The following is an 11,754-nucleotide window of genomic DNA, read 5'->3' on the forward strand; positions in this document are numbered from 1 at the left end:
AAGGATATCTTAAAAAAATTTAATTATTAAATATTTTTTAAAATATTTTGGTAAAAATATAATTTAATTAATAAAAAAATAATTTATTAAAGAGTATTTTGCTAAGCAAAATTTAATGACAAAAACATAAAATTTTTGTTAAAGGGTATTTTTGTAAAAAATAATTTATTTTTTCTTGAAAATAAATAAAGTTAACTTTTAGTTAAGACAACAAAAATTTAAAATTGATTAAAGATGAGGTTTTTAAAAAGTTATAAAAGAGGAAATTGAAGTGTTTGAATGTATTGTGTTATAAAATGTATAGGGAATTAGCCTCTTTATAAAGGAATTACAGAAATAGAAATAACTAGAAAATAGGAAAGAAGGGAAAAATACTAGCCTAAAATAAAGGAAAGATTTCTAATCATAAAATCCCTAAAATTAAGCTAAACCTAAAAAGGAAAAGATTTATAATTAATTCTATTTACATAAAAGATTCATAAAAAGAACTAGGAATCTGATTTTGATTTGATCTAGTCAACAAATATAGTGTGGACATTACTGAAAACCCAACCAATAACAATAAATAAATAACAAATGATCATAGAAAGCATTGGGGGGAAGAGAAAAAGACAAAAAAGAAGAGTTAATCATTTATAAATGATACCTGATTAGCACGAAAGTTGGAACATAGGAGATGCAAATTTGTCCTCTCTCAATCTTTTCTCTGATAAAATGCTTGTCAACTTCAACATGTTTAGTTCTATCATGCAACACTGGATTATGAGAAATGGAAATTGCAGATTTGTTGTCACAATACAACCTCATTGGTGGAGAAATGGAAACTTTTAGTTCTTGTAGGATTTTCTCTACCCATAATGCTTCACATATTCCATGAGCCACTGCTCTAAACTCAGCTTCTGCACTACTTCGTGCCACAACACTCTGTTTTTTACTCCTCCAACTAACCAGGTTTTCGCCAACAAAAGTACAATACCCAGATGTTGACATTCTATCCATGACATTCCCAGCCCAATCTGCATCTGTATAAGCTTCTACTTGAAGATGTCCATGCTTTTTATAGAGTAATCCTTTCCCAGGCGACCCTTTCAAGTACCTTAGGATTCTAAAGACAGCATCCATGTGTTCTTGACCAGGTGAATGCATAAACTGGCTTACCATGCTCACAGCAAAGGTATATCCGGGCGTGTATGGGATAAATAGATTAGCCTCCCTACCAACCGCTGATATCTCCCTTTGTCCATTACATTTTATGGTTCAGCTGGCTTCAATTTTAAGTTGGGATCTATAGGTTTTTCAGCAGCTTTACAACCAAGTAATCTCGTCTCTTTTAAAAGATCTAGGATGTACTTTCGTTGGTTCATAAAAATGCCTTCCTTAGACCTTGCAAATTCAATTCCAAGGAAGTATTTTAATGAGCCAAGTTCTTTGATTTCAAATGCTTTGGCAAGCTTCTCCTTCAAGTCTTTTAGCTCCCAAAAATCATCACCTGTCAGAATAATGTCATCCACATATACAATTAAGATGGCAGTTTTATTAGCTGCTGAATGCTTATAGAAAAGTGTATGGTTAGCTTGGCTTTGAGTATAACCAAGTCCCTTCACCACCATTCCAAGTCGTTCAAACCAAGCTTTTGGGAATTGTTTCAATCCATAGAGAGATTTCTTTAGTTTTCACACTTTATTCCTCCCTAGTTCAGCTTCAAATCTAGGTGGAAGTTTCATGAACACCTCTTCCTCTAGTTCCCCATTCAGGAAAGCATTCTTTATATCCAATTGATGTAAAGGCCAATTGTAATTCGCAGCAAGAGATAAGAGAATCCGCACAGAACTGAGTTTGGCAACTGGAGCAAAAGTCTCTCGATAGTCTACTCCATAGGTTTGTGTATATCCCCTAGCTACTAACCTTGCCTTATACCTCTCTATGCTTCCATCAGCATTGCACTTGATGGTAAAAACTCACCTGCAGCCAACCAATTTTGTATTCTGTGGCAGATCTACAATCTCCCAAGTTTCATTTTTCTTGAGTGCATGCCACTCTTCCATCACTGCTAATTTCCAGTTGGGATCATCTAGTGCTTCCTCTATATTCCTAGGCTCAAACAGATTTGTAATTTTAGAAGTAAAAGCTCAATGTTTTTGAGAGAGATTTTGGTAAGAGACATAATTGGAAATAGGATGGTTGGTGCTGGTTTTGAGTACCTTTTTGGTGCAGGTTCTGGTTTCTTTCCTAAGGGCTATTGGCAAATTATTATTAGAAGTGACAATTTCAGATTTACCTGGAAGTTCCTGAAGTACTACAGTTGGGCCGTCTTCCGGGTTTTCAGATTGGGTTGATACAGAGATGATGGGCTGTTCTCTAGTCTTCTTGGGATATTTCCGAACATAACACCGAAGCTCCTTTTCTTGTGGTATTTCTTTTCCTGTTTGGATTCCAACTAATTCTGGCACAATTTTAGAATTGGTTTCCACATCTTGTTTTGCAATTGTTTCAGAATTTACTTGATTAGTGAAAGTTGTATCCTCAATATGTAAGATAGGAGTGGGTAAAGGTTCATGCAAAAAATTTTCTTCCCTTAGACTCTCCCCCTGAAGAAAATTCTTTTGAAAAAAGGTTTCATGTTCCGAAAAAGTAACATTCATACTTACATGAAATTTCTTGGTGTGTGGATTGAAACATTTATAACCCTTTTGACTTGGAGAATAGACAATAAAAATGCATTTTTCTGCCCTTGGATCAAGTTTACTTCGATATGAAGGTGTATGTAAAAACACAGTGCAACCAAATACTTTTAAAGGTAAGTCAGAATGCAACCTACATGCTGAAAAATTCTTTTTGAAAGTATCCAACGGTGTGCAGTAATTTAACACACGTGTGGGCATTCGATTTATGAGATAGGCTGCTGTTAGAACAGCATCTCCCCATAAATACTTTGGAACATTACCCTCAAACATAATGGCATGTGCTACTTCAAGAAGGTGTTTATTCTTCCTTTCAGCAATGCCATTTTGTTGGGGTGTATTGGGGCATGTAGATTGATGTTGAATACCTTTCTTTTGAAAAAATTCACCAAGATTTTTATTAAAGTATTCAGTGCCATTATCACTTCTTAATATTGAAATTTTTGTGTCAAATTGTGTTTCTACCATTGTTGAAAAATACTGAAAAATTTTAGAAACCTCAGATTTTTCATGCATGAGATAGATCCAACATAGTCGTGTGTGGTCATCGATAAAAGTTACAAACCATTTTTTTCCAAATTGAGTTGTTATTTTTGATGGACCCCATACATCACTATGAATCAGGTGGAAAGGTTTAGATGCATGATAAGGTTGAGAGTAATAAGGAGCTCTATGGCTTTTTGAACGAATACAACTTTCATATTTAAGTAAGGAAGAATCAATATTTTTAAACAAACTTGGAAACAAATGTTTGAGATATGAAAAACTAGGGTGTCCTAGTCTATTGTGCCAGAGAATTATTTGGTCCTTTATAGGCATAGAACTTATACCACTAAATCCTTGAACTATTTTATCCTCCGAAATATCCTCAAAGTGATAAAACCCATCCATCATCTTAGCACTGCCAATCATCTTCCCCGAAGTCCGGTCCTGAAAAATACCATGAGTGTCAAAGAATGTCACAGCACAATTGGAATTCTTGCAGATTTTACTAATAGAGAGAAGATTACAAGAAAGCTTTGGTACATGTAGGACATTTCTTAGGTCAATATTTTTGGACAGTTTAATTGTACCTTTTCTAGCAATAGATGAAAAACTACCATCAGCAACTCTAATTTTTTTCATTTTCAAAGCAAGGAGAATAAGTTTTAAATAAAGGGGAGAGGCTGGTCATATGGTCAGATGCACCTGAATCGACAATCCATGGTGCATTCAAGTTTGAGGTGCAGTTAAGGGACATAGGAATACTAAAATTACCTGTTTGAGCCAAAAAACCACTAGGAGTACTAGACACAGAACTGGAATTTAACAGCCTTATGAGCTGCTCAACCTGTTCCTTACTCAATGATGATTTTTCAGCCTCACGAGCAGTTGGGGTAGAGCGTATTCTGGGACCAGGTTTGCTGCCTTTAAGATGTGCTGGTTTTCCATGAATCTTCCAGCAGGTTTCTCGGGTATGACGAGGTTTATTGCAGTGGTTACACCAAATATTAGAGGGGTGCTTCTGATTTGATGAACTTTTAAGTGCAGCAGGTGCCACTAAAAGTGCATTAGACTCCAAAGAGGTCTGTTTAGTCTTGCATTTTTCCATCATCACAGCTCTACGAGTTTCCTCTCTTCTAACTTCAGCAAATACTTCTCCAATTGAGGGTAGGATTGCTCTTCCAATAATTCTGCCACGAACTTCATCTAGCTCCACATTGAGGCCTGCAAGAAACTGGAATATCCTCCCTTCTTCCACTGTTTGTTGGTGGTGTTTGGCATCAGCGGCTGAATTCCACTTGTAGTTATTGAAGTGGTCAAGATCCTGCCACACCCGCTTCAATGTGTGAAAATATTTGGTGACATTGTCACTCCCTTGTTGAATTTCTCTAGCTTTTAGAGTAAGTTCATAAATTTGGGATTTATTCCCAAGATCAGAGTACATCTTCTTGACACTATCCCACAATTCTTTGGCTGTGGTATAGTACATGTAGTTACTGCTGATATCCTCCTCCATTGAGTTCACCAGCCATGTCATCACCATGGAATTTTCGGTATCCCACACATGATATTGTGGGTCAGTGATGTTAGGCTGGCTTCGCTCACTAGTGAGATATCCAATCTTCCCTCTTCCACGGATATATATCTGAACTGATTGAGACCACTTAAGGTAATTTGACCCATTGAGTCGAAATGTGGTGATCTGAACCAATGTTCTGAGAACCGGACCGGACCGGCCGGTTCAACCGGGTTAACCGGAAACCGGTCCCCTAACCGGTCCGGTCCACATGAAAAACCGCGCTGCAAAAAACCGGTGGAAAAACCGGCCGAACCGGTGGTTAACCGGCGAACCGGGTGAACCGGCCCGGTTTTTGTCAACGCCGGTTCTCTCCCAGCCCCCTGAAAACGGCGTCGTATTAACTTTAAAAAAAAAAAAAAATTAAAACAGCCAATATCTGAAGCTGCTTCCCCCTTCCCTTCGACATTTCCCATTTTCCCCCAAATCTCCAAAACTAACCTAAAGCCAAAATCCCTTCACCTTTGTTTCGAAGACAGCCACCCTAATCGGAGCTGCAGACGGCGGAGGTGGTCGTCTTGTCTGCGTCGAGGCTGGAGTCGCGGGTCGTGGGTCACCGTCGCTCGTCGTCTTCTCTGCTTCCAGGGTCGCTCACCGTCGCTCGTCCATCACTGGTCGTCTTCTCTGCTTCGTGCTCGCTTACCGTCGCTGGTCGTCTTCTCTCCTTCGAGGTTAGTTCGTTCTGGCCTCTGGGTTGAACCAGTTTAAGGCTTCTGATGTTAGGGTTTAGGGTTGTGCTTCCTGCTCGGTTGTTAAGCTCTGTTATTAAATTTTATTTTTTTTGTTCTGTGCTTCAAATTATTAAGGCTGTTGTATGTTGGATAATTTGATTAAGTTCTGTGTTCTTGACTTCTTGGTTGATAATGATTTCTGTTCTGTTAATTTTTGATTGTTAATTTCGGTTGTTAGGGTGGATAATGAACTATGCTCTGTTAATAATGAACTCTGCTCTGTTATTAAATTTTGTTGGTTTTTTTTGTTCTGTGCTTCAAATTATTAAGGCTGTTGTATGTTGAATAAATTGATTAAGTTCTGTGCTTCAATTAGTCCGTTAGCATTTAACCTAAACAAGTTTTAGTGCATAATTTCTTTCATATAAACATTGACCATTGTATAGTTTTCCCATTTAGATGTTCCAATTTCAATAGTTACTTTTACTCTAAAATAATTATGTTAAATCTGCCTAGCAAAGATTTAGGTTCATATTCTTTGTGTATATGAGTATCCAACTTCCAAATGTGCAAGTTTGTTCTGTGCATACATTGGAAAACTTTGGAAGTTTTTTGTTCTGTGCTTCAAATTATTAAGGCTGTTGTATGTTGAATAAATTGATTAAGTTCTGTGTTCTTGGTTGATTAAATTCTGTTCTTGGTTGAATAAAGTGAATAAAGTTGGAACTTGCCAAGTGGATTGTTGATGCACGTATTCCTTTCAATGCAATTCAATCACCTTACTTCCAACCTGCATTGGATGGTGTTGCTGCAATTGGACCTGGTTTATTGTCATTAATTATAAAAGAAGGGTATTCAAAGTTATATATTTTGATATTTATTGCCAAGGAAATGCGTTTATTTGTTTTTAAAGAAAACACATATTATATATTTCTTATTTTTTCCTTATATTAAATTTCTTATTCTTTTGATGGACAACACTTGAAATTCAAAATGCAGTTTCAATACATTAATCAATGGAAGAGCTTAGTGGCATCAAATAATGGAGAGAGGCATGAGGATATAATCATTGTAGTAGGGATGAAAAAAGTGATATGTGAGTCTCAATCTCAAAGCTAAGGAAGGAGTGGGTGCAAAAAGTATTAAACAAGAAAAGTTAAGAGGAACAGGGACAATGGAGGGATATAACAAAGGGAAGCACAAAATGGATAGGATTGACGGAAAAAGAGGGGGTGCAGCCACAATATGCAAGGAGTTATTTTAATATGGAAAATTTTGTCATGTGTTTTAAGTTTTGTTGATTGGTATGAGGATTACTTTTGGTGTGTTTTAGTTGTTGGGTTTTAGGATATTTTTTTGTGTGTGATTTTGTTTTCTTTATGATTTTTTATTATTCTTCATGGGGACGCGGAAGGAAGTGATTGATAAATCATACACATTGTCTCTCTTATTTTGGATCAGTTTGTACCAACAAAAAAATGGATAATATATTGTAAAAATAATATTTTTAAAAAGATTACACAAATCTATAAATTTATTGTTTGTAAATAATAAATATTAAATAATAAATAAGACACATAAATTCATTGTTTAAAATTATGTTTTGATTTTTTTTATAATTTTATTATATATTTAATTAAACCGGTTCAACCACGGTTCAACCCCGGTTGAACCATTGAACCATTGAACCAGTCACTTGACCGGTTCGATGACCGGTCCGATTCTCGCAACCTTGATCTGAACTGAATGGGAGTCACCACTAACTAGTATCTGTTGCTCAGATTTTAAATTTGATGGAGTAGGAGTGGTGTTCTCCTTCTGTTCAGGATTAATGACTGAGGAACTGTCAGCCATAGCTATAAATCAGAGGCACATTGCAGAGATCTTGCTCTGATACCAAATTGAAGTGTTTGAATGTATTGTGTTATAAAATGTACAGGGAATTAGCCTCTTTATAGAGGAATTACAGAAATAGAAATAACTAGAAAATAGGAAAGAAGGGAAAAATACTAGCCTAAAATAAAGGAAAAATTTCTAATTATAAAATCCCTAAAATTAAGCTAAACCTAAAAAGGAAAAGATTTATAATTAATTCTATTTACATAAAAGATTCAAGAAAGGAATTATGAATCTGATTTTGATTTGATCTAGTCAACAGAGAAGAATATACATTTTATAAATAAAAAGAAAAAAGGAGTACCATTTTAGTATCTCGCAGAGGAGGAGAGTGATATTTTCTCTAAAATTTTATTATAATGGATATTTAATTAAATAGTCTACACAACTAACTAGTCCGAAAGAATATATAATGCAAGCCATTCAGAGACTACACTAACTTCGTGGTTCGTGGTTAATCCAATCAAAATTGAATATAGACCATTAATTGAACCAACATTAGTCCTTTTTTTCTTCAGAACATTATTAATCCTAGTTCTGAACTTGAGAAAGAAGCCTCACAATTTCGTTAATAACCTCACAAAACTGTGTATCTTATGGGGTTTATTCAATAGAAGCCTTTCTTATTATTATTTTTGACGAAAAATAGAAAGCTTTAATAACCCAAAACCTATATGTTATTCAAGCACACCATATATCGTTGATTTTACCTTTAAAGAACACGTTATTAACCAGTAACACCCAAAATTAATTTCTTCGTCTCCGGTCGAAAGTCATAAAAATAATAGATGTAATAATTTCCTCATTTTTTTTGCCAAAACAAAAAGAGAAGAAAAGCATAAAGGTAATATTTCTTCACAGAATTGCACGGAGTGACTAGTCGAAAGAGAACCAAAAATACATATGCAAATTAGGGGCCACATAATGGGGGCTACTGGCTACAATACAAGCTGAAGGGACTGATTAATTGCATTTGCTAATCACACGTATCCATTTGCATGATCGGAAAACGTTAAAAATTTTAGAAAAGACAATATAAAAGTTAATAAAGGTATGTGATTAATTTGATAGTGTTAGCTAATAATCTAATATGTCATTGATAACAAAAAAGAAAAAAAATTATAAAAAAGATACTTATATTAATAAAGAATAACATATCAAAATTAAATCTAAAATTTAAGCAGCAAAACTGAAAGCGAATCATAGATCAAAACAGAAAAATTCCAAAGACATACGGGTCTACGTGACAGTGGAAGCCACTATGGAAACTCAGGCTTTGGATTTGACCTCTACCTATTGTTGTTTTCTATGTAAGCATCTTCAAAACCAGAACTCAAAAAGTTCAATGCAGCCAATACCCTTTTTACCCTTTGCATGAAGCCCCACGACCACTTTCCGTATGGGCTAACAAGGACTTTGATGGTAATGAAATATCGTATAACGTATGGTATTAGAGTGGACCAGCCAAGCAACTTTACTGTATAGAAAGTGATTTCATATGAACTGATCCGTGACGCATTAATTTGATCAAATCTAATTCAACGTCTTAATTAATAAATTCACCGCTCTATTTACAGGTGTAAAATAAAATTAAACTTGTTATTTTTACACACTAATAACACTTTTTACTATTAGATGGAGCGCATGATTTATAACTAATAGATCTCAAATCTTATGTAGTACAGAAATAGAGACAAGACAAAAGGAATACTAAGTAAATTTCTAATGAAATAATGTCATATTCAATAGTCAACAACGTAGGATAAAAGTATTGCTTGAAGTTACGGTCGAGGGAAGAAAAGTTTGGGATAATGGAGAGTAATGAAATTCCCCATCCCTGAAGGGACAACTTGCCTGGTTGACAATGAAATTTACAATGATAACTTAGTTAACAGTTTCGATGAAATCAATCAGACAAGGAAAGAAATGACAATATAACATAGTGGCATGAATATGAAAGAAAGAAAATGAACACACCTTGCGCTGGAGGAGAAACATCAAAGCCTTGCTACAATGGCTGTTTTCGTTCTCCCTTTTTTGTCTCTGACTCTAATAAGTCTCAAAATTCCAGCGTCAGTGTTGTGTTTGGATCAAGCCATGACTTGGAAGAAGCCACGTCTTATACTCTTCATCCATATACACAATTCACAAACCATGAGGCCATCCCTTCTTTGCAAGAATCATATGCTAACTTCACCAAAGCATACCCTCCATTTGGGAACACTTCTGAAGTTGATCGAATTCGTGCCCAAGAATACCCTCACTTGAATCTCTCCAACATTTGCTTTGATTACACCGGACATGGCCTTTTCTCCTATGTTCAGCAGCAGAGGTTCTGTCCCTCAACTTCAGTTGCTTCTTCATCTTCTTGTCCTCCTCCATCTGCCTTGGAACCACCCTTCTTCGATATCTCCCACAAGCCAGTGAATTTGCATTCTCAGATACTCCATGGTGGACAGGAATCAGAGATTGAATCCAGAATCAGAGAGAGGATCATGGCATTTATGAATATCTCTGAAGCTGATTACACCCTGGTTTTCATTGCCAATGAGGTATCTGCTTTCAAACTTGTGGCTGAATCTTTCCAATTTCAGTCCAATGGAGAGCTCCTCACAGTGTATGATCACAGGAGCGAGGCACTGGATGCGATGATGGAGGCCTGCAAAGCGCAAGGGGCACATATCTTGTCAGCGGAGTTCTGCTGGCCAAGGCTAGGAATAAAGTACAAGAAATTGAAGAAGATGATAATGAGCAAAAGAGATAAGAGAAAGAGAGGCCTATTTGTTTTTCCACTTCACTCAAGAGTTACCGGAGCACCATATTCATATGTATGGATGTCTTTGGCACAAGAAAATGGATGGCATGTCTTGGTTGATGCATGTGCATTTGCACCTAAGGAGATGGACACCTTGGGTCTAACCATGTTCAAACCTGATTTTCTGATCTGTTCATTTCACAAAGTTTATGGTGAAAATCCATCAGGTTTTGGGTGCTTATTTGTCAAGAAATCCAGTGTTTCTGCTATAAAAGATTCAGCCAACAATCCTACAAGCCTAGGAATTATAAGCCTCCTTCCGGCATTTCGACAAACACAAGATCTACAAGAAGAGTTGCAAAGTGAAACTTCTCCACCACATGAGATTGAAGTAGTTTCAGTGTCAGAAATTGTGGAGTTACAAACATCCCTAGAGTCAACTCCATCTAGAAGAGGATTAAGTTCAGTGAATGAGATAGAATGCAAAGGATTGGAACATGCAGATTCAGTGGGGCTAATCCAAATTAGTTGCAGGGCTAAGTATCTCATCAATTGGCTTGTTAATGCAATGATGAGTCTCCAACATCCACATCATCCTCAAACTGGGATTTCCCTAATTAGAATCTATGGACCAAATATAAATGCACATCGTGGACCAGCAGTGGCATTCAACGTGTTTGATTGGAAAGGAGAAAAGGTTGATCCTTTAATTGTGCAGAAGCTAGCAGACAGGAACAACATCTCTCTGAGCAGTGCAGTTTTGCAGAAAATAAGGTTCTTTGACAAGAATGAGGAAGAGAGAGAGATGGGTATAGAGAGCAGAGTGTGTGAGGTGAAAGGGTTGGGGGGGCAATGTGGTAATTATATCAAGACAGAGAGAGAAAGAAATGAGTGTGGGATAAGTGTGGTGACGGCTGCACTTGGTTTCTTAACGAACTTTGAGGATGTATATAGGCTTTGGGCATTTCTTTCAAGATTCTTGGATGCAGATTTTGTGGAGAAAGAAAGATGGAGATACATGGCTCTTAATCAGACTACTATTGATATATGAATTCGTTTGTTGCCTAAATTACCCTTTGTCAGCATTTTTTCATTGCCTCATACTGCTAATAATAATAGTTCCAATCTTCAATTGCATTTGATATTTGTATCATCAATTATCTACTCTTTTGGCAATGTCTTTCGGTCTTTGTAATCATCGCAGGTACTGCTAAAAAAACAGATTATTTTTTATTTAAATTAAATATAGTATTTATGAAAATAAATAAATAGTGAGGTAATTACAAAAATACATTCTGTGACACATTTTGAATGTTGAACATGTTATTATAAAATGGACATATCTCGAATGATGTAATTCTGTACTGTGATAGGATCACGACAAGTCACGTTCTAAATGCATCCATGTATATGGGTTGATCGGATGCTGAGCATTTAACAATTGTTCTTATCTTAGATGCTGAGACCCTTATCAAAAAATGCGCATCTCTCGAATGTTCAGTATCTAATATCAGTTTATACATATTGCGGTGCACTCATGATGTGACTCACGGTGATCTTATTATAACATGGGGTCACGGCATTTGAGATATATTCATTTTATAATTATTTCTTTAGTATTCGTGATGTGTCTCAAGATGCAATTTTGTAATTAACTCACTATTTATTTATTTTTATAAATATTATATTTAT

The 11,754-nt window shown here is 35.9% G+C and overlaps 1 protein-coding gene and 1 long non-coding RNA gene across 2 annotated transcripts; both read left to right on the forward strand.

Annotated features, from left to right (window-relative positions):
* Positions 1–5,148: 5,148 nt before the first annotated feature.
* Positions 5,149–6,871, forward strand: LOC107488164 (uncharacterized). The gene is made up of 2 exons (XR_001591865.3): positions 5,149–5,411; positions 6,411–6,871. It is a non-coding gene; the product is annotated as an uncharacterized LOC107488164 (long non-coding RNA).
* Positions 6,872–9,274: 2,403 nt separating this feature from the next.
* LOC107488165 (uncharacterized) lies at positions 9,275–11,199 on the forward strand. The gene has a single exon (XM_016108858.3). The coding sequence runs from the start codon at positions 9,275–9,277 to the stop codon at positions 11,111–11,113; it is 1,839 nt and encodes a 612-aa protein (XP_015964344.1). The 3' UTR covers positions 11,114–11,199.
* Positions 11,200–11,754: the final 555 nt, after the last annotated feature.

Source organism: Arachis duranensis, chromosome 5, assembly GCF_000817695.3.
Source record: "Arachis duranensis cultivar V14167 chromosome 5, aradu.V14167.gnm2.J7QH, whole genome shotgun sequence".
Classification (NCBI taxonomy): Eukaryota; Viridiplantae; Streptophyta; class Magnoliopsida; order Fabales; family Fabaceae; genus Arachis; species Arachis duranensis.